General features: G+C 46.3%; 1 protein-coding gene across 1 annotated transcript; it reads right to left on the bottom strand.

The window, feature by feature from the left end:
* On the bottom strand, positions 1 to 27,903 carry Shpk (sedoheptulokinase). Its single transcript, XM_038325927.1, has 7 exons — positions 27,676 to 27,903; positions 21,861 to 22,002; positions 10,695 to 10,878; positions 9,990 to 10,142; positions 9,092 to 9,267; positions 6,430 to 6,630; positions 1 to 1,650 (listed from the first exon to the last, which is right to left on the bottom strand). The coding sequence occupies exons 1-7, from the start codon at positions 27,835 to 27,837 to the stop codon at positions 1,238 to 1,240; spliced, it is 1,431 nt and encodes a 476-aa protein (XP_038181855.1). The 5' UTR covers positions 27,838 to 27,903; the 3' UTR covers positions 1 to 1,237.
* Positions 27,904 to 27,980: the final 77 nt, after the last annotated feature.

The following is a 27,980-nucleotide window of genomic DNA, read 5'->3' on the forward strand; positions in this document are numbered from 1 at the left end:
TCTGGAAAAATGAATTTTATTCAGTTACCTGAACTGTAGCCAGCAGTGGGAGCCAAATTCATCAAATGGGTTCCCACAATCAGCCCGCAAACGACTCATACAAAGAGACAACATGACTGCTCCCCAAAGTTACAGCTGCCCCCGAGCCTTGGGTCCTTTAGGAGTCTAGAGGAGGCGTGGTGATGGTGACACTCTCCTGGAAGGTTCTGTAACATGAGGAGACTGGTGGCGCTCTGGCCCTATACACATGCACACTTGAACAGGGCATTTCTACTGAGCCAGAGCCGTGAGAGGCCAGCAAGGCCCTCACCACAGAGAAAGGGGTGGGACCTGTGGGATAAGGGGTTCTCTCATGAAAATGGCCACCCCCTGTGGCAGGGGCTAGGGGGACATATGACTGTACACAGTCCTGGGAAAGGCTCAGTGTCTTGCCGCCATCTTTAAAACAGTCCGTCAGAACAGTGTTCGCCACAGTACTCTGGTCCCTTTTGCTGTTCATGCCACCTGCTTTTCCTTCTCTGGAAAGTGCCTTCAAGTCAGTTGTGTTGAGAGGACTCAGGGTAGCCCTGGTGCAGTACTTTCCCGGAAAAAAAAATGCACACGGCAAGGAAAGCACACAGCCCAGCCTCCTCCAAGCCATCCTGCTTCACCGTCCTTAGGCCTCTCTCTACGCAGAGAACACGCGAGAGCTGAGGAACAAGACTGCAAAGGGGTCTCCAGCCACCTGGTAAAATCCTGCAGGAAGGACTTTTCCATATTGCATTTGGCTCAAAGCTGGATCTCTCATAGAGACCAGTCCAAATGCTGGACATAAAGCGAGTCTTCTTTGTTTAATTGGAGCCATGACTGCCTGACTGTTCGCTCTGAAGTCGTCCTTCCTTTTCTGTCTACAACTGCATCACAGATGAGCCTAGCGACCAGGAAGCTGTGTTTTTCTCTTTCTTCTTCCCCCTCTCCCTCTTTCCATTCTCTCCACCTTTCACATTTGCATTTGCAATCAGCTCTCAGATCTGTTCTTGGAAGACACTAGTTTGGCATCTGATCAGTGATTCCTGGCTGCGTGATTATCATATGTCCTGAAGGTAAGATCTTGGTCAATTTAGGTAGTACCTCAAGGTTAAGTATAATTTACAGTCTGCTCACAGGACCATCCAGGAAAAGGACAATCCAGAGATCAGGTTGGCAATGTCGCTTAGATAGAATTACCAGCATTCCTTTAACCAAAGAGCTTGCTGAACTAAGGCTCCTTCTGGTCGAGGTCTCTCCGGAGCATGACCAGAGCTGCCCCAAAGGCTGCATCCACGTCCTGCCCAAAGCACAGCGGCAAAGGGAACGCCCTCTGGACCTCCTGCTTCAGCACCTCATTCCTGGACAGTGCGCTCCCACTCCCCATCACCCGCTCCACACCCCACTCCTGGAGCCGGTGAAAAGGAAGCATAGAGTGCAGGTTCTGAACAATGCCTCTGCACAGGGCCCGGGTCACATGACCCAGGGAAAGGTCAGACGAGGAGATTCTAGTCACGGAGGCCAGCTGGTCTGGCAGGTGCCTCTCGCCCAGCACTGTTGGGGTGATGGTGAGATGTGTGTCTTTCTGCTGTGCAGCCGCCTCAATCATGCGTGAATAGACAGTGGATTCTTCAACCTCCAGGCCTGTCGGAAATGGAAGATCTGGGTGAGACCATTCAGCTGATGGAAGCAGGCAAAGACTGTGTAACACATGCATGCAGTGCCTGAGAGGCCAGCAGAGGGCACCACATCCTCCGGGACTGCAGCTGGAGATAGTTGTGAACTACCATGAGGGCGCTGGGAACTGAAACCAGATCCTCCGGAAGAGACACTTCAGGGCTCAGCAATTCACAGTCTGGCTGGCTAGATTCTGTTCTAGATCCCAGTCATTTGTCTCCCTGTGGCCACAGCTAGACTTCTGGGAGACAGCCCATCCATATTGTGAGTCCTAACCCTAACGTGAGCATCATAACTATAGCACAGCTATGGGCTCCTAAAGGACCAAACGTAAACATCCATTGACAAGCATCATCAGAACTGTTATGTGAGCCATTAGCAGTGTCACTGAAATCCATGGATCTCACACTAAACAGCCCTTGCTATATGAATGCAGCCTAAGCCATTCCTCATTATATGCATGGGATACCTGCGGCCCAGGAAGAAGTAATGTTTGCTATCTTCAGATGATTGAAGCCAAGCCAGTGTCCCAGTCAGATTTTAGTTCCCCATCCTATGTTATCTCTACATTCTAGAAAACACAATTATCTGGTGCAGTGTACTCCAGAACCCAGAGAGCTGAGGCAGAAGGATCACAATTAAAAGTCAAACTGGTCTATACAGTGAGACACTCATGTCAAAAAAAAAAAAGAAAAAAAGAAAGAAAGGAAGAAAGGAAGGAAGGAAGGAAGGAAGGAAGGAAGAGAAAGAAGAAAGAAAGAAAGAAAGAAAGAAAGAATAAGGAAGATTTTTTTAATTCAATATACTTTCAAATTAGAATCACTTTGGGGGCTGAGGCATGGTTTGGTGGTAGAACACGTGCCTAGCATTATTATAGCCCTGGGTTTAATATCAAGCACCATAAAAAGAAAACAAATGATTCAGATCTTTAACTTCCATTAGCTGAGGGAGAACAAATCCAACTTTGATGAGAAAAAAAGTTACATAGACTAGGGCTCTTTACTAAGTATCATTCACCATAATAACCTGAGTTGTTCTGAAGGCACTGTGAGTCCCACTCCCAGACCCTTTGATGGAATAGGTTTAGGCTACAGATTCTGAGATACAGCCAGGTTAGATAGCCATGAGCCTAAGGCTGTAGGTGTTTCTGAAATATGAATATGAAATATGAACACAGCTTCTGGTTCGGGGTATCTCAGGCAGACTGTGAGACCCTGTATTTGTGGAAAGCACCCAGAAGCAGGGCATTGCTGGTCCCAGCTTAGAGCAGTGCAAATGTGATGACATTGGAATCACCTGCAGGACGTTTGTAAAATGCTACATTCAACTCACACAATCCCCAGGCTAAGTCAGCATTTCTGAGCATGGGAGGTCAATACTGGGTGTTGGAGAGCCTTGCATGTGTATATATTCATGTGTGCTATATGTACTTTTTCATGTGGGTACATGCATGTGGGTGGGGTGCACATGTGTGTATGTCCATGTGGAGGCCAAAAGTTGACACTGGGTGTCTTCCTTAATTGCTCTCCACATTAATTTTTGAGACAAGGTCTCTCACTAAAACTGGAGCTCACTAGTCTTTAGGTAGGCTGGCCAGCCAACGAACTCTGTGAATGGTCCCACCTACTCCAGCTTTTATGTGGATGCTAGCATTCCAAACCCAGATCCTCATGCTTTTATTTTACCAACTAAGACATCTTCTGAGCCCTCAAGATGGTTTTAAAACTCCACAATGAAAGCTGAGACTGGCTCATGATAGGACACTTGCCTGGCATTTGTGGGAACCAGTAACCTAGACAGCCACGGTAGAGTCACATGATCAGAGCATCTAGCACATAAATTCAATTATGTGCACTCATATTGGAAAGAGAAAAACAACTTTAATACTGTATGCAACTAGTCATACCGTTTGATCCCTCTAAGACTGTCACTAAAATATCAGCCTTCTGTTCCTGTGTTTGTCTTGAAGTGCTGGGGATCAAACCCAGGCCTGGCATATATAAAGCTTGCACTCCATCACCAAGCTATATGCCCAGTCCCCACTTCCTCCTCACCCTCTCCCTGCTTCTCCTCTAAGACAAGGTCTCACTATTCACTATGCAGCCTTGGCTGGCCTGGAACTGCCAGGGTTGCCTCAAAACTATAAAAGGTCACCCGTCTCAGCCTAAAGGCATGTGCCACCACACCCAGCTTCCAACCTTCTTTTTTTTTATTTTATTCAGTTAACATTTTCATTTATTTTATATACTAACCTCATTTTCCCCTCTCTCCTATCTTCTCATTCCCTGTACCCCACTCCCATCTACCCTCCTCCCCACCCACTCCTCCAACTTGCTTTTTTAAATGAGAAAATCGGGAACAAGGGCATAGAAGAGGGGCTGTGACAGAGTGAGGGATCTTGACCCGTGGGTTTGGAGGAGCAACAGCACAACATGAAAACTGGATTTTCACTGGAGCCCAGAACCTGCGGTCTATGATTGTGGAGGGAGATGCTAAGGGACAAAAACCAGGTCCTTCTTTTCCCATGGAGACTTAAGTCTAGGAGGCCTAAGATGCTTCTGAAGGCAGGGACAGTGTGCCAAGGCTACAGCCTAAAGGTAAGGACACTTTTGTACCCAACTGGTCACTGAAGCCAAGTAGGCTCTGTTTGGAGGCCTTCCCACCATAAAATTCTTCTCGGCCCACATTTGCAGAATATATGAAATTCTGCCCCTAGCCCTGGCTCCAGATGGCTGCTCTTCCGGAGGATCTGGTTTCAATTCCCAGCGCCTGCATGGTCGTTCACAACTATCTCTAGCTGCAGTCCCAGAGGATGTGGTGCCCTCTTCTGGCCTCTCAAGTCACTGCATGCATGTGCTGCACAGCCATACATGCAGACAAAAACATCTATACACATAAAATAGAAACAAACAAGAAAAAAATAACCTAGTTCCCATACCAAACAAAACTGGAGTGTCTAAAAAGTGTACAGAGACACTGTAAGGATCTAGAGTGTCTGCCTGTCAAGACTAGGACTTGGGGGAAAATGGTGGAACTGTCTCTCGGCATACAAATCTTCATCTATAATTAGGTTTTCTTACAACTCTGTTCTTGGATTAAGTACAGAGCATTTGCCTAGAATGTATAAGGAGTTGAGTGAATCCCCAAACAGAAAAACTGAAAACTTGTGCTCTTTAGGGTGTACAGCATATAAATGTAAGGTTGAATCCTTGAGGGAGAACTGCTCAACCAAGAGGCAAGAACATACATAACAGTAGAATTTCACAAAGCCTTAAATTACATAAAAACACTGATCTTCAGACACTCCCTGCTTCATCAAACAAGAAGCAAAAATGTGAAAAGTCTTACAGAGAGGTACATGGAATAGTGTCTGGAACACAGTCCAAGAATGGAGTCATGCAAGGGGAATGCCAAGTGCTTGTGAGAAAACTCCAAGAAAATAAGACACGAGTCTTATGTCCTCAGTTTCTTCAAAAACAGGGAACTGTTCTTGGAATGTGCTTCTGTGCCTCTCCCCTCTCCGCTGTAGTGGATAGGAGGGAGTTTGCTTTAGATTGTTCATCACGACTGACCGTCGCTATTTGTTTATAAAGCCTCTATGGAAAAGCATGGTTTTGCCATGTGTGGCTTGCCCATCATGTGTGGCTTGCCCATCACGTGCCCTTGTGAATAGACACATGACTCTTCTTAACCCTCAGAGTACAAACTGTCTGATGCCTTGAATAAAGTTGGCTATTGCATGAGATTTTAATCCACCTCATTTTTAGGATCCATTCTCCCAGGTTCACAGTGCCAATCAGAGTAGTAAACAGAATAGGACTATCTCTTCTACAAGTAAGAAAAACAGACCCAAAGCAGTTACAGCAGAATCTGAATATAGCGTTTGCCTGGACGGTCTGAGGACTGGTTTTGCAACTCAAAACCTTCTCCTGATTCTCCCTACAAAGACACACTAGGAGGATCCAAGCCAAGAAGGTAGAATTTACTCCTCAATCTGCCAACCCCAGCCTGCCAGCTTGTGTGCCCAGCCTATAGAAGACTCCCACGTGCCTTCTGCCTGTGTCTTACCTTGTTCCCATATTTCATGTTTCCTGCAGTTACCTGACTTTGACATACATGTTCCAGTGACCTCTACACCTGACATGTTCCAGTGACCACTGCCCCTGGGGGCCACAATTTTCCTAAACCTGGATGGCTGACCTTCCGTGCTTACAGGACAGACCTCTGGGAGATGACAGTTACATGTGCCACTATACATAGAGGAAAACCTAGTAGCTACTCCCAATGAGCCTTCCAAGAAATGGAGGCAGAACTGCCAACCAGAAGTAAGTGCTATTAGGATTTTATAATGTTCCAAACACCAGTGGTCTTTTCGCTCATGTGTGTCAGTCATTCCATTTCAGATATTTGTTGTCATCAGAAGGGAGGCCTTAAATGTAAGGAGCCATAAGACCTGGACTTTCTAGCGGAGAAAGTAAGACTATGGAGTCAGAAGGAACTGGGAAACTGTTGCAATAATCCATGGTCAAGGTTGGGGGAAAGTGCCTGGCCACCTGCCCTCCCCCAAATATACATGTACAATGACATTTCAGAAACAGAGGAAAGGAAGCTGAAATCTCAGACTCCTCCTGGGGCAGGCAAGGATATGCAGGAACTCAGCTGGGTGGGAGGCTGGATCTGGACAGTACACATTATGTGACAAGGGCAATGAGCAGAGAACACACCACTCTGTGGGTTACACCTTACCTAGATCCGCCATCCACTGAACAAGCATGTGGACAAATGTGGCCAGCACATTGCCCCCATTGAGTGACGCTGCCACTCCTAGGTAGGTCTTGTCAAAGTAAGGGAAGAAGGCTACTGGGGCTGCAGGATCTGGAGTCTGCAGTGGCTGGAATCCCACAGGCATGGAGGCTGCCAGCTGGACGGAGGTGCTGATGTTCAGAACTGCACAAAGACAACAGAGCTTAGGCCTGCAGGGCTAACTCGGGGTCACATATCATAACATCATAACAGAGCAGGGGGAAAGCATGGTCATGTTCAAAATATGAGTGTTCTTGAATATAGTACTTACTTTAAGAGGCATAGACAATTGTCCCCACCAAGTATGTGCTAGACTCGGTCTAATAAATAAACACTAATAAGTAAAATAAGTCAGTCTAATAAATAAAGTAAAGCAGGAGCAATAGCGCACTACTTTCCCAGAGTTAGCAGGCTTAGGAACCAAACTGTAGCAGCATCCAATTCCTTCCCCTGTTAAGGAATCAGAAACAACAAAAGAAAAAAACAGCCTCAAAAGGCAATAAAGAATCTTTGTGCTATGCCACATCAAACCTTCTAGCAAGGCTATGAGCCAGAAGCAATATTACCCCACCTGCCTCTAGGCTCAGGGACAGGGCCCAGGGAAGGGACCCCATTCACCCTGCTCATGGAACCCCGGGAAGAGGGGGCCTTGCTATGACTAGAATGCCCTCGTCCAAACTCATGATAGAGTTCAATTCCATTATGAGGCTAAGAAGAGCAACCATCAGGAACTTTCCAAGTTGGATCAGATGGCTCGTTGATGAATGGATTTGTGGGTTATGGTGAAAGCAACTTTATTAGAAAAGCTAGCTCACCCGGGCTAGTTTTCTCTGTCTTTGTGTGTGATGTCCTTTGTCATGCCATGATCTGCGAGAAGGCCCAAGACTAGATGTGGCCCCTCAATGCTGTATTGCCAAACCTCTAGAGTCATAGGCTAAATAAACCCTTTCCTTTATAAATTTCCAGTCTGTGGCATTCAGTTACAGAACTGAATATACAATGTCCTAGTATATTCAATTCTATGGCTTTTAGGGGTGAGAGAAAACTAGTCACGGTGCTGCATAGTCGTATCCTAGGAACTCAGAAAATGGAGGGAATAGAAATAGAGAATAAAGAGTTAAAACCAGCCTAGGCTATCTAAGATTCTGTCATAAAGAAAAAACCACTTAGGAGCTGAAGAGATGGCTCTGTGGTTAAGAGCACTGGCTGCTCTTCCAGAGAACCTGGGTTTTTAAGGACAGAGTAAAGAGTTTCTGTAACTAAGACATAGAGGATTCTGGGGGTGCCATCTCACAAACATTGCCCTCCATATCCACCTCTTCAACTGTATCCTTTGCTATATCCTTCACAATAAATCAGTTAACATATCTCTCTAAACCACACAGGCAACGTAGCTGAACTATTGAGAGAGTATGGGAACCTGATAAGAATGGAATGGGGAGAAACCTCTCTAGACCTGAGCTCTCAACCTGTGGGATCTGAAGATGCCTCCAAAGAGAAGGTGTCAAGGTTGAACTGAACTGGAGGCCACTCAGCTGCTGTCTGCCATTGCCCAGTTCATTACTTGCTGGTGCAGGTAGAAACCTGGTGCACCCAGTGTCAGAAGTGATCTGTGATACAGCCCTACAGTGGGAAAAGTTGTCCTTTCACCTAGGAACAGCCTTCACCACTAACCAATTTTAGAACATTCCCATCACTCTCAAAGGAAAATGTGGGGCAAGGGAGATGGCTCAGAGGTTAAGAGCACTGACTGCTCTTCCAGAGGTCCTGAGTTCAATTCCCAGCAACCGCAGGGTGGGCTCACAACCATCCATAATGAGATCTGGTGCCCTCTTCTGGCCTGCAGGCATACATGCAGGCAGGCCAATATACACATTAAATAAATAAATAAATGTTAAAAATAATAATAAAAGGAAAATGTACCCTTTAACAATCACTCACCACAGCCCCTAGTAACCAACCATCCTTCTCTGTCCATGGCTATTCCATGACATTGGGGCATTAATGGAAGCATCTGATGTACGGCTTGGTGTCTGTCCTCACTCTTTGTGAGCACTCACAGAACTCCCATCGCTTTCAACTGTACAGATGGCCCGGTTGTCACACTCTACTCGGGGCTGTTTGGTGTGTTTTCCAAAGGCTCTGCACCACTTTACATGTCCTTAGATTTTATAGATTCTTAAAAAGAAACCAAATGGATACTGTGTCCTGACAAAAATGGTTCTGCTCTTAGAAGTGCATCGAATATAACTTTCATTGATACAATAATAACAGCTCTAGTCCCCTTCTCTTGCCTTACTGCTCATGCTGAGATCAGAACCCAGGACCTCGTGCATGCTGGTTAAGTATTCTGCCACTGAGTCATGGTCCCAGTTAATCTCTATTTTCTTGATCATGGAGTACACAGAAAGAAAGAAGTAGGCTTCTGCCTCTCCTAGCCCTAGTGGGATCAATGCAAGGAGAGATTCCCCTGCAGAGATGAAGGTGCTTCCACCTTGACAGGATGCTAAGCCTGTGGCCATGCTGTGGGTCACAGACCCAGGGGTCAGAGGGTACTGAGGAGACAGTGGAAGGATTCTAAGGAGGGAACAAATGGCAGACTTACCTGCATCAGTCCTTCGGCCCATGCAGGAATAGACAGAGGCTTGTAAGTCACCCAGGGCTACTCCCACCTGTGTGCCCTTTGGGATCTCAAACCACAAGTGAGAGGTTCTGCCTGCCGTGCTGCCTGGCTCTGCAATGTCAGGGAGCAGGTGGACAGGAAAGCCCGCCATTTCCAGTCTGCAAAACAGAAGTGAGCCATCTGGATTTTGCCGTTCCTGGAAACTCAGTGCTAGAGCTACACACAGCAGCAGGGAGGACAGAATGCGGTGTTACCACAAAACGTCTCTGGAATTTTTAAAGTCATGAGTTTGGGTTTTGTAGATAGTAAACTAAAATTTGAGAACAAAGAGTGGGGCTTGGGGGGACAAACAATCTCAACAGCAGCCATCAGAAAGAGGAAGAGATAAATAGAAGAGGAGGATGGGAGCAGGGATTAGAGATGAGCCAGACGTCAAGGGCATTCCAATGCCTGTGTCTGAGGGGGACACAAACCTTCTGCAAAGGGAAAATTGGGGCCCCAGTACCATTAGAGATGGTTAGCGCATTCCAAACCAAACCAGGCCCAGTGGCCTCATGAACATCCCATGCATCCACTGCTCACGGTTAGTGAAGGCTGCATGAAGCATACCACAAAGCTCTTTACCTGGACTACCATGTGTTTTTAACTGTATCATGGGGCTCAAAACTGAGGCCCTGAAGAAAGTGAACTTACAGGGCCCTGGAGTTCTGTACCTGAAAGGCAAATGTTTATGTAGACTGAAGTCGAAAGCATCCCTCCCCCAGACAGCCTCCGCCCCTTCTCTTTCAAATACAGGCAAGGACGAAAGTTCTAAAGCCCTACTCAAGTTCTCCCTGCAGGCATGCCCCTCATCTGGACCCACCCATGAGGCCATACTCACATCTCCAAGTTCCAGCTCTGGCTCTGGGTGTTAAAATAGCCCCAGCTAGCAGCATTCTGGTCAGACATCAGGGGTCTTGGCAAGCCACATAGCATGGCAACCACATAGTCTTGGATGGTGCCAGCTGCATCATAGGACTTCAGGAACTCCGGGCTGTTTGTCACACCAGAAACAGTTCGTCACAATATAATGAGAATATGGAAGCTCATGCTGTACCTAGCTGTGAACAGAGGGGACTAGATGGCACAGCTGAGGCACAGCCACAAGCTCACAAACTGTAGCTCAATGCAGTGAATCCCTGGGAAAGGCTGTCCTGGCCACTCTAGATAAAGCTATCCCCATGTCAGCTCCAGGGGAGGGAACCTGGGGGAAGAGGCCCTATGCCCAAGAAAGAAGGTCATGGCTCTGTCCCCTACAGCCCTGACCCCACTGTGAACTCACCTTGGCAAGTCACTTGCCCTCTCTGGCTCTCCTTCTCTCTCCCTCCCCACCCCACCTCCACCCCCACCCCCATCTCCTGTCCTGAGTTAGAATGGTGAGCCTCCACAAATGAAACCATTCTAGACCAAATGTGAGCCTCGTGACTCCACCTTGGGCCAGGCCCCACTCAAGGCACAGGGCAAGAGATGCTGACTAACTAGAGATACAGTCCTGTCTGTCCGCACCCCAGAAACCCCGTGCTGATTCAAAGAACAGTTGTCAGACCTGTTTTTCAAAAGCCAGAAGATGGTTGCACAGCCAAATCCCGTGGCCACACTGAGATGGGATGCTGGTTTGGGCAAAGAAGCCAGGAAACCACTGTTACAACGGCCATCTTGCCATGTGACCAAGTGGCTCACGGCTCTGGGCTCAAAGACAAGGGCAGGCCCTCCTTCCATCCATTCACAGCCTGCAACAAAGGAGATGGCAAAAATGGAGAAAACAGCACTGAGTGAGTATAGGCATGTCTTGGATCTTCTCTGCAATGAATTTACAGCACGACATTCCCCTCTGGGACAGGGCTTCATTCATACACGGGTCTGAGAGCAGAGTGGCTGGGTGACCTCACTCACTTCTCCCATGTGTCTCACCTCTGTTCTCCCCCTTCATCTCAATGTTCACTCTTCTTGTGTGGGGGTTGGGCCTAGGATGGAGTGGGTGGGTGGGTGGGAAAGGGTTGGGTTAGACTGGGTGTTTTGAGACAGGGTCTAGCTCAGGACTGGTCTCAAATTTGTGGTCCTCCTACCTCAGCTTCCTGAGTGCCAGAGTACTACCATACCTAGGTTTGGTTTGGTTACTAAATTCATCTCTAACTTGATACACATATCCCCCATCTCATAAGAGAAGACATTTAACAAACTCTCAAGATCCCTTGATCATCCTGTTCTTCCAACCTTCATCACGACAAAAATTTCTGATACGTGATGGATCACCCAGAAGTTTCCTTTTTTCTTTTGTTCTAAGCGAATTGACTGCTTATTTGTTGGACTAGGAATAGAACCTAGGACCTGTTGAATACTGAGCACATTCCTATCCCCAAATTCATTAGTTATTTTTTGACATTAAAGAGGTCTGACCAAGCTTATTTCATCTATCTCTTCTGATATGAAATCCCCTGTGCTCTGACTTAAACACTTTAACCAAGCTGCTTTCAGTGCAGGTCCTCCTGCATCTACAGTCCTTCCTGCCTCAGATGCTCTTCATATTCTCAAGGTTGAATAGAAGCTTGATCCATTGGAACAGTCTAGGTCCAAAGTTCCTTTCCTTCATTGTTTAAAACCATCATCTGTGGTAGATTCCCATACATCCTTTGCTGTATCTCCTGCTAAGGAGCAGTATCTAATATTATTCCTTAGTTATGGCCTTACCTGGTAACTTATCTGACTGAGAGAATATGGAGAAAGTCATAATTAAGAACATCCAAGGAGAGGTTATAAGAAGTGTGGCCAAAGCAGAAGAGATGACTCAGTGGGTAAGATCAAGCAAGCATGCAGACTTGAGTTCAAATCTTCACTCAGGTAAAAACTAGGCATGACTACCACCCTGATAGAGATAGGTAGGTCACTGGGGCATACTAGTCAGCTAGCCCAGTGAAAACGGTGAGCTTTGGATTCAGTGAGAGGCTATGGATGGCAGGACACTCAACAGCAGTATCCTTAAGCACCTTGGTGTAGACCTGCTCCCTGGCTACCAGGACCCCTATGCAGGCTGCACACTGACCAAGGGTGAGGTGAGCTGCTTCCTCAGCCACTACTCCATCTGGGAAGAGGTGGTTGTCAGGGGCCTGGCAAGGGTTGTGGTGTTTGAGGATGATGTCCACATTGAGGACAACTTCCAGAGGTGGCTGGAACGGCTGATGGAGGATGTGGTGACTCAGAAGCTTTTGTGGGACCTGATCTACCTTGGCCGGAAGCAGGTGAACCCTGAGGAGAAGGTGGCTGTGGAGGGTCTGCCTTGTCTGGTGGTGGCTGGGTACTCCTACTGAACACTAGCATACACCTTGAGCCTGGCAGACACTCGCAAACTGTCAACCTCCCAGCCTCTGAAATGCATGCTACCTGTGAATGAGTTCCTGTCCATCATGTCTGGTCAACACCAAAATGACCAGTACAAGGCATACTTCTGGCCTCAGAACCTCCAAGCCTTCTCAGCCCGGCCTCTGCTTGCCTCTCCCACCTACTATGTGGGAGATGCTGAATGGCTCAGTGATGCAGAGACATCTTCCCCCTGGGATGTTGACAGTGGCCACCCCATTAGCTGGACTGGCTCTCAAAAGACTCTTTGTGGCCCCCACCTGCACCTGGCTGGCAGCAGTGGATACAACCTCCATCCTTACCCCAGGAATGAGCTCTAGGTGAGGCTGGGCGTGGAAGAGGACCAGTCCATCTATCTCAAAAACTATGTGAAGGGCCAGTGAGATGGCTCAGTGGATACAGGTGCGGGTCACCAAGATTGATGACCTGAGTTCAATCCCTGCATCCATATGGTGAAAGGAGACAGCTGACTCCTACAGGTGTTTTCTGACCACCACACATGGTCAGAATGTGGTCATGGTCTACACATTTGTGCCCACGCATGCACACACACACTCACACACACACACACGGCTGTCACTCCCACCTCTCTCAGAAAAACCAGCCTCCAGGTACTGTGCCAGAAAGCACATAAGCCACATGTAGACATCTAGCAGACATTCCCAGGGGAGCTGGCCTTGTAGCCTTCCTCACAAAGATACCAGGCACTGAGAAAGGCCATCTTGAGCCATCCTGAGGAGTCTGTCCCCCAGATGAATACTAGCAAGCAGCCTCCTTCAACACCATGAGTCAGTCAGCTGTGGATATTATGCAATAGTATAGAAAATACTTTGATGTGGGAGAGTCTTCTGTTTGAGTTGATTTCATTGGCTAATAAAGAAACTGCCTGGCCCATTTGATAGACCGCCCCTTAGGTGGGTGGAGTAGACAGAACAGGAAGAGGAAGTGAGGTAGAAGGATCAGTAAGATGCCACACCTCTCCTAAGTTAGGCAGACTGCCGTGCCTCTCCTCAGAGAGATGCCAGACGCGATGAAGCTCCAGCCCAAGATGGATGTACGCTAGAAACTTCCCGGTAAGGCACCACTTTGTGGTGCTACACAGATTATTAGATATGGGTTAATCAAGATGTGAGAAAGAGGCTGAAAATAATGGGCCAGGCAGTCTTTAAAAGAATACAATTTGTGTGTTGTTATTTCGGGGCACAAGCTAGCCCGGCGATCAGGAGCAGGGCAGGACGAAAAGCAGGCCTGCCCGCAAGCCCTCACTACAATACTTAGGCTGTAACATTAAGTGAAAAACCATTACATACTAATGTAGTTCCTGTATGAGCTCTGGTATGTTTTTTAAAAGTAAGCCTCAGACTGATTAGCATAAGCACGCACACACCAACACACACACACACTCAAACAAATAAAATGCAACAAAAATTAAAAATTGCCTCTTTATAGAAAGTAGGCTGAGAGAAAGGACACTTAGTCTAAGTCATTATATTAAGGTAGTAGAACTGGAAATGATTTTTGTCTTTATTTTTCTAACTTTTTAATTAATGTTTAATGATACATTAATGTTAATTTTCATGATCGTCATTACCCTAGATATTAGTAAATTATACAAAAATGAAAAAACAGAGTCAGTCAGAAAGCATCCTGGGATGTGATGGAGTGGTAGCTATCTGTAAATCACTAAGTTTGGAGATAAATTGTGATTCAGAAACAGAGGCAGGAATCCGAAATCTCCTCCCACTGTACTTCCCAGAGAGAATTGTTGTAAGAAAATGTCTAGGGGTCACCTGTTCCTTTTTATTTTGTGTGAGCTCTGACCAGGGTTTTCTGTCCTCAAAAATTCACTAGAGCATAACTAGCTGTGGGGTTTGGTACACATTCCTTGGGCCCTTGGGGTATTCTGTCTCATTTTGTCAATTAGGGAAAGTTTTTCTTCATATATTTCCTCCTCTCCACTTTCGTTTTTCTTTCTCATATTATTCAGATGTTAGTGCTTCTGTTTATAGCCTCTGCCTCTCTAGAATGGATGGACAGATGACAGGTAAATGACAGACAGACAGACAGGTAGATGATAGACGGATAGATAGATGATAGGCAGATAGATCATAGAGAGATGACAGATGATCAGATGATAGATAAACAATATACAGGTAGATGAGAAATAGAAGATAGATAGATAGATAGATAGATAGATAGATAGATAGATAGATAGATGATGGATAGATAGATAGATGATAGATAGACATCCTTTCCATCTTCCTTCTGACAGTTTTCAGTTTTAATAACTGCTTTCATATGTATTTGTGAACTCATGTGTGCACATGCGTGTGTACATCTGCATGCCAGAGCGAGTGTGGAGATCAAAGGACAACTTGTAGGAGTTGGTTCCTCCTTCTGCCCTGTGGGTTCTGGGAATCAAACTCAAGCTGCCAGGCTTGGCAGCAGGAGCCTTTACCCACTGAGCCACCTCACCAGCCCCAGGACAGATCTCAATCTGGTCTTTCAGTCTGTTTTTGTTGTTGTTGTTTTTGTTTTTGTTTTTGTTTTTTCGAGACAGGGTTTCTCTGCGGCTTTAGAGCCTGTCCTGGAGCTAGCTCTTGTAGACCAGGCTGGTCTCGAACTCACAGAGATCCTCCTGCCTCTGCCTCCCGAGTGCTGGGATTAAAGGCGTGCGCCACCACCGCCCGGCTGGTCTTTCAGTCTGATATCTGTTCAGAAGATTCATCCATTCTACTATTAATTTCATGTATTACACTCTCTGTTTCAATTTCTATGCTTTTCAAACCTCATTTTCCTGTTCTCATATGTTCCTTTGTGCTGCCCTTGCTGATATCATCCCCCCTTCAATACTATGTAGTGTTTGTGATGGCTCATTGATGTGAACTTCACACAAGCTAGAGCCACTGGAGAGGAGGAAGGCTCAATTGAAAAAATGATGAGGCTGTAGTCAAGTCTCTAGGGCATTTCCTTAATTAGTGCTTAATGGGGGAGGGCCCAGTCAATTGTGATGTGGCCTCCTGGGCAGGTGATCCTAGGTTCTATAAGAAAGTAGGCTGAGCCAGGAGGTGGTAGTGCACACCTTTAATCCCAGAACTTGGGAGGCAGAGGCAGGAGGATCTCTGTGAGTTCAAGGCCAATCTGGTCTAAAGAGCAAGTTCCAAAACAGGCTCCAAAGCTATAGAGAAACCCTGTCTTGAAAAGCCAAAAAGAAAAGAAAAGAAAGAAAGCAGGCTGAGCAAGGCATGTGGAGCAAACCAATAAGCAGCGCCCTCCATGACCTCTACACCAGCTCCTGCCTCCAGGTTTTCTACCCTGCTTGAGTTCCTGTCCTGACTTTCTTTGATGATAAACTGTGATATGGAAGCATAAGCCAAATAAGCCCTTTCCTCCCTGAGCTGCTTTGGCCATGGTGTTTCATCAAAGTAATAGCAACCCTAGACAGTGTATCATATTAAACTGTGTAGACTGGGTCTCACTGTGTAGCCCAGGCTGGCCTCTATCGCACCATCTTCCTGCCTGGGTCTCCTGGGTGCTAGGATTACAGGGATGCACCACTACACCTGGTTTGTATCGAACTCATTTTATGTTCTTTGTGTCCCATTCTGTGAGTTCCGTCTCATCCAACCAGACTAACCCAGGGCAATATTTTCCTTGAGGAACAGGACTGTTCTTCATGTGTCTGTTGTCCTGGCCTACAAGCTCATTTTCCCAGAAACACTGGCTAATCTGCTCGGGAATGTCAGTGGCCCAGGTATTGCCCTAAGGTCTAGAGAAGGATACATGGATCCTGAGTGGATCCACGGGTAATTATCTCCTTATGTCCCCAAGAACAAATAATGTTACATGAATCTTTAGACTCTAAGTCACAAACTCTTGAGCTGGATGGGGACAACTTCTTTTATCTAATGCTTTGGTTATATCCCTGAAGACACCTGTATTCATGTAGGACTATGGTGGGCTAGAGAAGCCAGAATTCTCCTCCTGACTGGTTGTCTCTTACTCAGCCCAAGCCAACACACACACATGCACATATACAAACACACACACACACACACACACACACACACACACCAGTTCAAATGAGTGCCCATTACCCCAGGGTCTCTTACAGTGTTCTCCCATTTTCTTTGTGGTTTTTTTTTCCTCTTATGATTCATCTGAAACCAATCCTGGGAACAAAGGGTCACATTAACCAGTACCTTGGTGACAACCATCTGAAAGTTCAGAACTAGAAAGGGCTTAGAACTCTAGACCCCTGTATTCTAATGTTTCTGACACTTCTATCCTAGCAAAAGCAAGGGTTAAATTAAGGTTCTGGTTAGAGTCCTACGTGTTGTCTGTGTGATACTGTCTACATTAAATAAGGTAATACATGAAGATCACTCAGAACGCTGCCAGCACATGGAGAAGGCTCAGTAAATACTAGAGAAGGTGATGCTTATGATAAACCTTTCTCTTCTGTGATAGGTCAAACTGGAATTTCTCCCAAAACCCATGTACTAGAGGCTTGGTCCCATCTCATATTGTTGAGAGGTGGTAGATACTTTGAGGTGGAACCTAGTGGGAGATCTTAGGTCATTAAGGGTGCTCTCTCAAAAGAGATTGTGGGGGGCTGGAGAGATGGCTCCACAGTTAGGAGCACTAGCTGCTTTTCCAGAGGTCCCAGTTTCAATTCACAGCGCCCATACCGTGGCTCAGAACAGTCTGTAACTCCAGTACCAGGTGATGCCATGCCCTCTTCTGGCCTCAGTGGGCACTGCATGCCCATGGTACACAGCCATTCAGGCAATCACTCATATACATATAATAAAAACAATAAAATCTCATAAAAATGTGAAGAGAGAGATTGTGGGGCATGAATTTCTTCTCTGTCTTCTCTACTTCCCAACCACGAGGTGAGTTTATCTCCCCCACAAATTTCCACCATGACACAGCACTATTGGCCCAAAGCAATTCACTGGAACCTCCAACACTGTGAGCACAAAGTAATGAACAAGCCCATTGCCTCCATGAAGCTTATATGCCAGGTTGAAGACAAGCAAAGATATGATACCAGGTACTTTTAATTGCTGTGGAAAATGAGCAAAGAGGGAAGGGGAAAGACAGTGGTAGGTTATTGGAGGTGGTACATAAGTCCTCTCTGAAGTGGTATGTGAAGAACATGAATGGAGTAAGGGAGTGAGCCTTACAAATAGCAGGAGAGAGGGCATGGTGGTTAAGAGCTCTGGCTGCTATTCCATAGGTCACGAGTTCAATTCCCATGGTGGCTCACAACTATCTGTAAGGGGATCTGAGGCCCTCTTCGGGCCTGAAGATGGACATGCACACAGAGCACTCATACATAAAATACAGAAATAAATCTAAAAAAATAAAAAATAGCTGGGGACTATTGTTCCAGATAGATGGAACAATGGCTGCGAAGACTCTAAAGGAACCTTGTCAAACAGTCTGTCAGTATTCCTGGCATGTAGCACAGCAGAGAGGCAAGTTACAGGCCAAAGCTTGGACATCAGGGACCTACAGCATCTGCCTGGTGTCAAGTTAAGTTCCCCTGGGAGGCAGGAACAGGAATGGGCACTTCCTCCTATGACAGCCTCCTCCAGACCTACAATGCTACCTGAATCTGTAATGAGATCTGGCACCCTCTTTCTGGCCTGCAGGCATGTATGCAGACAGAACACTATACACATAATAAATATTCTTAAATAAATAAATATATTCACTGTATGTGGCAATTTGTTTATTTATTTATTTGCCATGTTTTGTCTACATGTATGTCTGTGCACCACATGCATGCAGTGCCTGTGGAGGCCAGAAGAGGGCATTAGGTTCCACAGGAATGAGGCTAGAGACAGTTGTAAGCTGCCAGATGGATGCTGAGCCTTGATTATGTGATTGTTATCCCCCATATAAAAAAATAAAGCAGGATGCTTCACAGACCTAATAATCAGTATGTAAACCTAGGAAGCCTGTCCCAGAATCTGACCCAGCAGAAGCCTCCTTCTCTTTCCCTCTTTCTCTCCTTCTTTCTCTTTGCTAAAGAGCTATTATATTTTGAAGCTTGTAACAACACAATGATAAATGAAAACATTCTCAATTAAAAAAATATTCAAATATTACAGACAGGACAAAAGTCCTGCTTGCCCATTCTCCGCTCAGTTGCAACCCCCTTATCACTGTGCATTCTTACTGGGTGACCGTCTACTGTTGACCTTCACACAACAGGTTTTGTTTTGTGTGGTTGACCTGGGTGTGTTTGTTTAAATAATAATAGTCTATTGTTGCCCAACAACATGTCTTGTGTCCTCTGTGTGTCAATATGCTTGAATGCACCTTATTCTTTCTAACTACTAAACATCATCCCACGTCATGGGCCTGACTGATGTATGCAATGAGCCCCCACAGGTAAAGGGCACAGTTTTGCCGCTATAAACAAAGATGCAGTGAAGCACTTCTCGTGGACCAGTTCCCAGTAGTATAATTCCTGAGGCACAGCAGCCACCCTTTTTTTAACAGGCCTTGCCAAGCTGCCCTACAAAAGAGCTCTGTTAATTTACACTTTTTAAATACCAACTGCAGCATTTATAATAAGCCAGTCTCCCACCCCTTTGACAACTCTTGAGATTCCCAGGCCTTTTGATTTCTTTCAGCCCAGTGGGTGGAAAACAATGTCTCATGGTTGTTGACATCTGCATTCTCCTAATTGCGGATGGCACTGAGCATCGTGTCCTCTGTATTTCCCCTTCCAGGAATTGTTTGTCAGGGACCCTTGGTCCTTCTGCCTTTTCTTCGCCTGATGTTTGTCCTTCACCTACTCTGCATTGGCAAATGTTTTCGCCCTGTCTGCAGCTTGCCATTTAGCTTTATGGCCTCTACTTTTCTCCTTCTTTTATTGAGCCTGAAAGTGGACTCTAAAAACAGGCCTAACCACAGGCCTCTCAGAAAATGCCAGTCACTCCCAGTCCTCCCACTTGCTTGCCTGTGTCCTCACTGAAGTACTTGGCCCTCTGCTCGAGTTGCAGGTGCCTGACCATGTTGGCTGTGTTCTGGAAGATACAGGCTTCTACAGGCAATTCCACATCTCCCAGGGGGACCAGCACACGGCCTCCATGTGGTAGGTACTAAAACCAACCTGAATTGTGGCCACCATTAAAAACGGCACAACTCGATCCCAAACCTGACTTTGCTGGACTCCATCATCAGGAATCAGCAGCAGCAAACTTGCTTCCTCTTTCCCAGAAGTAGAAAGCAAAGCAAGACGGCAGGCTGGCTCCGCGACATTTTAAGCAGCTCTTCCAACGATGTGGCTGATGGTTTGTGTGGTTGGTACAGAATCCGGGAGACTCGGAGAAAGGAAGGCAGTTGACCAGACCACTATCATTAGATCTCTGCTCTCCCCTTTAGAAAGGGTTTTAGTATTAAAAGGACATTTATTCTTGTTAATGAAGAATTCGAGAATTTAAAAAGCTTTTACAACCTAAGACTGCCTAGGAGAGGTCAGCTCCAGCGCCCTCATTGGCCTTCTGCTGCTTGGAGCCATGCAGCTCACTTGGCAGAAATGACCTGATAACAGGCAATCTAGGGAGCAAGGGCTTCTGCAAATACCCAGCCCTGTCTGGGGCAAGGCTCAGAGGACGCATCACTAGATGAGGAGAGTCACCATTCACTCAGCCCAGGGCACCTGAGTCCCTGACTTTCTAGGCAGACAGGAGTGAATCCAGCATCCCACCCTCTTAATCACATCACCCATCAACCCCAGCAGCCATTTCTCTGCCCGGAAAATCTGCGCTCGGCCAGCTGCAGTGCCATGTGTCTGCGTCTGAGAGGTGCAAGAGTCCATCCCAATAAATAAGAGCACCCATCCGCGCCCAAATGATAATTGTTCCTGAGGTTGGATGGTTTGATAAACTACCCTTTCTAGTGGATGTCTGTATGATATTTTCTATAATTTTAAAAAAGGAATGCCTAGCAATCTGGGGAGCTGGTGACTTCCTGTAAATTCTATTCCTTCTGCGGACATTCTGTTGGGAAGTCCCCCGCTTCACTGTACCACTGCCTGCCCGTGGCTCTGTTCTTCTGAGAGACCTTTGAAAGCTCGACCATGATTGCCGCTGTATGGTCCAGAGCATGTTGTTCTAACCTCTCTGAACTTCCTGCTCACCTGCACAGTGGTGACAGTCACACTCATCATAAAGCTGTTGGGAAAGACGGATGAGGTCATGCAGGTAGCATCCTTACCCTGACACCTGGCACCTGAAGTGCTTGTTGTCCTCCTGGCACAATCTTCCCCTGAGGGCCTCACAGAACGGGTTACCACCTTTGACCTGTGGCCAACCTTCATCAGGTGAAGACAAAGTAATGCTTTGCAGGCACATCCTTAGCATGCACGAGGCCCTGGGTCCCATCCCCAGGACCAAATGACAAGAACACAATAACAATAAGAATGTTTTGCCCACTAAGGTAATAGTAACTAGAATTAAGAGAAATTATGTAAAGATTAGAAACTATACCCAGCTGGGGCTGATGGCACAAGCTTGTAATTACAGCTACTTAGGAGGCTGGAGGATCCTAAGTTCTTTGCAGTCTGCCTGAGCTATTGTGAGGTCAAGGACAGCCTGAGCAATTTACCAAGTCGTTAATAAAAAGTAAAACGAGAACTAGGGCATAGTTGAATGATAGAGTACTTGCCTAGCACATATGAGGTAAGGTCCTGGGTTTTCATGGAAGAAGAGACAGGAGGGTCAGGAGTTAAAGACATTGAAACTTAGCTATTTAAAGAGTTTAAGGCCAGCCTGAGATACATAAGACTGAGTCTAAAAAACAAAAACAAAAAAAAAACCACAACTATACCCAAGGCCAGCAAGATCATTCAGCTGGTAAAAGTGCTTCCCACACAAGTCTGGCCACCTGAGCTCCATCCCCAGAACGTACAATGGAAGAAGAGGGGAGAAAGAGAGCGAGAACAATAAATTAAATTAAATTTTAATTTTAATTTTAAAATACTCAGATTCCAGTTCCCTCTGCTTGGCATCTTGTCCAGTCACAGCAGGCACAATAAAGAAAAGGCTATGTGAGATCCTCCTTTCTGAGTCCCAAAGAAAAATCAAAGTCGCTTTCTCCCCGGCTGTCCAAGGACAATATAATGAATGTACAAGCAGACAGTCTGAGCCTTCACAACACATTTGGCCCAGACAAAATGTACACAAAACACAGCATATGATATTTTGTTCTGAGGAGCAAGGCACTCCCATGCCCAGGCCAGGACAACCTGACCCTGGTCCAAGAGTCCTTCGCAACCCTGTTCTTAGTCTGTTAAGTGACCACAACATGAGATCATTACCCACACCGAGCATACCTTGACCTGATTTCCAAAATAGGATGCCATGCATCTGTCCAGACACTCCGATAGCCCCGACTCTCTGGAGCTGCTGCCGGGGGAGGGCATCAAGGCACTCATTTAGGGCTTGGATGATTCTAGTCACATCCTGCTCCCGGCCCTGGAAACAGAACGGGACAGGGTGGGCATGGGCAAACAAACAATCAGACCCAAGGAGGGAGGGCCTCCAGAGATTTCCTAGCGAGAGGACTCCTCTGAGGGCCATTGCCAAGACACGAAACTGAAGGATCTGGTTAGCTACAGCTGGGCCCAGCCTGAGACTGTCTATCAAAGGCCCACGCCCCACCCCATGATACTGTCCACCAAAGGCCCACTCCCCACACCGAGACTGTCCACCAAAGGCCCACTCCCCACCCCCAGGGAAGAAGCCACAACTTTGGACTGTTCAGCAACACACCAGGCTCTGCTGAAAAAAGCCTGTTCCTCAGTCAGCAGGAGAAATAAGGAGGAGGGTCTCCTTATAAGGAATGTGGAAGGGTGGGACAGAGACAGAGGAAGAGACTGGCAATGCAGAGGCAGATGAAATTCCCCTCCCTCCCCTCCAATCTAGGTTGGCTAGACCAAATGACTGGAGACAGACTCAACAGGAGAAAAAGCAAGTCAATTTATTAACAAGCAAGAGGACAAAAGTAAATCAGAGCATGGAAGAGAATCAGAAGATGCAGGACCATTGAAGTTTACATTACCCCTTTTTATAGGAATGAAGGAAAGAAAGATTAGGGAATGTAGAGAAATTAGAAAAGTCTTGCATGATAAGGGAAGGAGCAGAAATTAGCTGGTAAAATGAGTCTCTCTGAAACTCAAATAAACCCAAAGGATGGAAATTAACCGCAGAGAAAGGAAAGTCCATGCAGGCGGGCTCAATCCCTCGGTCTTCCTGACTGAGCCTGAGGGTGAGATTTCATGGAGGATGAAAGGCAGGTCTAGCACCTTTGTAGGTTGGTCTTTGGAGGGAACAATGAGAGCAAAGTGGAACAGGCAATGTTGCCTGTTGTCCAGACTGGCTCTTAACTCCAGTGCCAAAATCCCCATTCCAGCCTCAGCCTCCCAAGGACTTGGAAAGTGAGGCTCATATCCAGATTGCAGCCTGCTCTTGATACATCTGAGGAAAAAAAACCTCTCTGTATGTTTGGGTGAGGAGAAAACTTGGTTAGACCATTTTCATTCCCCCTACACTGGCTTCTTCAACAAAGATGCCATAATGGGGGAATATCATCCTTTGAGCCTCGACACAGGGAAGATGTGGTCAAGAGAGACCCAAAGAACCGAGTACAGTGGAGCATGGAGCACGCCTTTAATCCAAGCACTGGAGAGGCAAAGACCGGGAGATCTCTGTTAGTTCAAGACCATCCTAGTCTACATAGAGAGTTCCAGGGCAGCTAGGACTATGTAGTGAGACCCTTGTCTCAAGAACAAACCTCCAAAAGACTAGAGTACTATCAGATAAGCCCTAGCAGGAGGAATGTTTGAGTTTAAGAGTTTGAGACTAGTCTGAGCTAGTGAGACATAGTCTCATAGTGAGATCTCATTTAAAATAAAATAAACAAATGAGTGAATAATAAATGTAAACAAAGCAGATCCTGAGGCTGGAGAGCTCAGTCAATAAAGAGCTCGCCATGCAAGCGTGAGGACCTGGTTTTGAAACCAAGCACCCACACGGAGACGCTGGGCACAGCAACATGTGCCTATAATCTCAGTGTTGCGAAGCAAGAACAACAAACTCTCTGAGGCTTGCTGGAAAGCTCTAGGCTTGGTGAAAGATCCTGTCTCAAAAATCCAAGTGGACAAATGAAGGAAAACACCCAGCATTCATGTCTGGCTTCTACATGCACACATATGCATACCCACCCATATACACATGAACGCCTACTACACCACACACACACACATATCTTAACCATTAAGAGTATGTACAACTCTTACAGAAGACCCAAGTTGGACTCCCAATACCCACATTAGGCAGCACGCACTTTGGGAGCCTACAACCACCTAGTAACTCCAGCTTTGGTTGGAGCTGACACCTCTGGCCTCCATGGGCACTGGCACTCACATGCACAGATCTACACATGGACATGCATTAATACACATAATTAAAAGTAAAGTAAATTTTTTAATGCAAAATTGAGGGGTTGGAGAGATGGCTCAGCAGTTAAGAGCACTGGCAGCTCTTCCAGAAGTTTGGAGTTTAAGTCCCAGCAATCACAAGGTGGCTCACAACCATCTGTAAGTGGAATCTGGTGGCCTCTTCTGGAATAAAGGTGTATATGCAAATAAAACACATACATGAAATAAATAAAAATTTTTAAAAATTTAGTACCAAATACAGAGAGAAGTGTGGCTCAGTGGTAGAGCATTAGCCTAGAATCTACCAAGCCCTGGGTTCTATTCCACACATGAAAAAACTCTGATTAAAAATACAAAATACAGTTGGTGGAAGAACCCATTCTTACCAGTTACATGGCCTTGGATTCAATTCCCAGAAAAAAGAACAAAAAATAAAATCATGAAAATTCATCAGAGTTTAATCCAAAACCATATTAATACGAGTAAAAGTCAAGAGACCCTAGTAGACGCCACCATGAAAAGAATACAGGAGTTGGACAGGTTCAAGCTGAGCCGTTGGCCTTAGACAGGGGGAACACATTTAAAGTTGTACAGCTAAAGAAACGTCAACTGTGGGTCAGGGGCTACAGCTCGATAGTAGAATGCTTGCCCAGCAAGTGCAAGCCATGTGTCCGATCTGAACTGAAAGGTTCAAGTTACATCTGAGGGCTGGGGAGATGGGTCAGTCAGTTAGCTGCTTGTCCCACAAGAATGAGACCTGAGATTAATCCCTGGAACTGGTGTTTGTGAAAGCCTGGTGCTGTGATGTATACTTGGAATCCTAGCACTGGGGAGGCAGAAATAGGCTGATGCCTGGGGTTCATGAACAGCCAGCCAGCCTACTTGTCAACCTCCAAGCCAGTGAGAAACACTTTTTCAAAAAGAAAAAAGTGGAGGTGGGAGATGGGACTTGAATAAAACCTGAGGGCTGAGGAACACAATGCAAGGTTGGCCTTTGGCATCCACTTACAATCAAATACAGGAGCATCTAAAGGCACACGCGCTGCTTCAGAATTCACATGAATATGCAAAATATCTCACTAACACATCTCTATCAGTGCTTGTTAGATGATGTTTTATATACATTAGGTTAAATAAAATACATAACAAAAATTCATTTATCCCAGTACTCAGAAGGCAGAAGCAGGTAGAACTCTGTTACATAATATGTTCCTGGCCAGCTAGGTCTACACAGTGGGACTCTATCTCAAAATAAATAAATGATAGATAAAATCTAAATTAAATGAATTTCATTCATTCCTTTTACTTCCTTTAAAATAGCTACTCAAAAACTGAAAATTACATGTGTAGCCCACATTTGTGACTTTCATTTCTGTTAGACAGTGGCAGTTTAAAAGTCCCCAAATGGCCATCAGATGGTGCATCCCCTCAGGACAGAGGGGCCTCTGTTTAAAATGGGTCCAGGGTGAGTGGATTCTGTGGGTGGAGACCATGGAGGAGGAACATGAGCCAGCTGGGGTAAAGACAAGAAAGCTGTGTTCAGAAGTTCATTTTAGGGTTGAGTGTGACCAGGGGCAGTCCGGGACAATGGGAACACCCATACTGTGACAGAAAAGTCATTGTTACTTGGTTCAAGACATCAGTAGAGCTATACCCAGATCTAGAACTTCAGACTTGAAAAACAGTACTGAACAACTCACTCAAACCAGCCCAACCCTGTGCCCCACCAATTGAAGAGGCAGAGCCAGAGACGACAGACAACCGACAGAGATTCCCTTCAAAAACTTGTATTTTAGCTGCATGGGGTGGAACACACCTGCAGTCTCAGCACTTGAGAGGAGGCTAAGTAAGAAAGATCCAAATTTGAGGCCAGCAAAACCCTATCTCATAACAGAGAGAAGGGGGCTCAAATTTGATGAGAAAAAGGCAGGGTCTGAACCATTATACTATAATCCCAGCCCAGCTCCTCACTCCTCCAGAATCAGAGCCAGCTTCTCCATGTCATAATCCATAAAGTCGAATATCATTCTAAAATGCCCTGAGGCTCCAACCAAATTAAATGTGAAAGCCCCTGGGAAAACTAGAAGAGTCCCTGCAGTTTTTATCTTCTTAAACACATCCCAGCAAGAAGGATTCTGGACCCCGAAGAACTGAATACAGACCCTGGGCAAGAGCTCCTGAGACATGAAGCTCCAGGGTGAGATACCGCACTCAATCCAAGTCTCTGGCTGGAAGAAGCCTTAGTGGTCACCTAGTCTAGATGAGGAAAAACGCTGAGGCCAATAAAAAAAGTGAGATGTTACACTCCACCTTGATATTAATTTCTGTAAATAAATTGACTATAAACTCTCCCTTTTCAGGAAACTAACAGGAGTAGGGTCTGAGGTTTGATGTCCGTTCTGAGGCTACTTACATCATCTCTCAACAGAGTCCACTGTCCTTAATTCATAGGATTTTACATGTCTGCACATATTTATGTATATATGCATACTATATATACATGTAGACTATATATAGTACATATAGTGTGTGTGTGTGTGTGTGTGTGTGTGTGTGTGTGTGTGTGTGTGTGTGTGACATGTGCCTGTCGTGGAGCACATGTGACCATCAGAGGGCAGTTTCTCTAAAGTCAGTTCTTTCCCTCTATGGTGGGTTCTGAAGATGGAATTTGGGTCATCAGGCTTGCTCAGTAATTGCTTTTAGCTGCTGAGCCATCCTGTGGGACTCTGAATGTGTACTTTGCTATCTTCTAGTTTTCAAAAGCCACTGGTTGTGGTGCATAACTATCAGTCTGTTAATTTAAAAAAAAATTATAAAGAAGTTTTTATTTTAGTTTAGTTCAGTTTAGTTTTTTCAAGACAGGGATTCTCTGAGTAGCCCAGGACGACCTTGAATTCACAGAGGTCCACCCGCCTCTGCCTCCCAAGTGCTGGGTTTAAAGGCGTTCACCACCACCACCCAGCTCATTTCTAAAATTTTAATCAACTAGCCAGATGGTGGTGACAGAGCCTTTAATCCCAGCACTCGGGGAGGCAGAAGCAGGCGGATCTCTGTGAGTTCAAGGCCAGCCTGGTCTACAGAGCCAGTTCCAGGAAAGGCTCGATAGCTACTGAGAAACCCTGTCTCGAAAAAAAAAAATCTTTTTTAAATCAACTTATCTCATGGTCTTCCTTCTTGCTCTGACAACATTTCTCTAGAGACTCTTGCTGGGGCTGGAATTCTCTGAGTAACCAAGTGAAATTTTCTGTTCACTTTCACTTCTACGGAGTGAGAGGAGCGAGGTAAGCCTAATTCATCTGATTTCCAGAGCGCAGCCTGCCTAAGGGGTACAAAACGAAGTCTGAACTTGAGGGCACAGAGCAAATGTGAGCCACGAGAAGCAAGCGTGATAGTTAGGCCTGTGGTTATTACTCTGAAAGCGAGTGCTCTCAGGTCAAAGTACAGAAAGCGATGAGCAGAGAGTAGAGGGATCCAGCACCATGGGCAGGGCCGCCAGGGAAGCCCTAGAGCGGAAAGATCGGTGCCCGCCGACGGGAAAGCTTCCTGGGAAAATCTAATGGCTTAGCCTGAGCTGCAGTAGACTGGGAGGCTCTGGAGGGAAAGACAGCAGGCGGAGGTCAGACAGACTGGACAGTCAGAGGTACTTCTTCACGGAAAGGTGCTGCCCAGGATGCCGCCAGGAGGTGGCGGCTCCAGGACGCTGCCTCACCTGGGACCCAGCCGCTGCGCTCTCTGTCTCTGCCTGGGCAGCCCGGGCGCAGCTGGCCAGCACCACGAACCCGGATGGGTGGCCAGGTGCAGCTTCCAACAGGGCGGCCTTCACGGACGTGGTGCCCAAGTCGATGCCGAGAGTGACGGGTCGCGAAGCCATAGCCGCGGTGACAACGAAGCAGCGCGCTAGCCCAGGAACACTTCACTGGGGAGGGCAGCGCGGGGGCGGGGCTTCCCTGCCAATCTTTCAGCCGCACGCAACATGGCGACTTCTTGTCTTCCCATTGGCTAAGGACGGCATAC

The sequence above is a fragment of the Arvicola amphibius genome, chromosome 4 (assembly GCF_903992535.2).
Source record: "Arvicola amphibius chromosome 4, mArvAmp1.2, whole genome shotgun sequence".
Classification (NCBI taxonomy): domain Eukaryota; kingdom Metazoa; phylum Chordata; class Mammalia; order Rodentia; family Cricetidae; genus Arvicola; species Arvicola amphibius.

What these genes read in the sequence shown, in the direction of transcription:
- Shpk (XM_038325927.1), bottom strand. Translation starts at nt 27,837, where the DNA reads ATGGCTTCGCGACCCGTCACTCTCGGCATCGACTTGGGCACCACGTCC. An exon ending in TTCTGGCTTTTGAAAAACAG is followed by an intron (nt 10,143 to 10,694) that starts GTCTGACAACTG and finishes TGTGACAAACAG; the next exon opens with CCCGGAGTTCCTGAAGTCCT. An exon ending in CAGAGCTGGAACTTGGAGAT is followed by an intron (nt 9,268 to 9,989) that starts GTGAGTATGGCC and finishes TCTGTTTTGCAG; the next exon opens with ACTGGAAATGGCGGGCTTTC.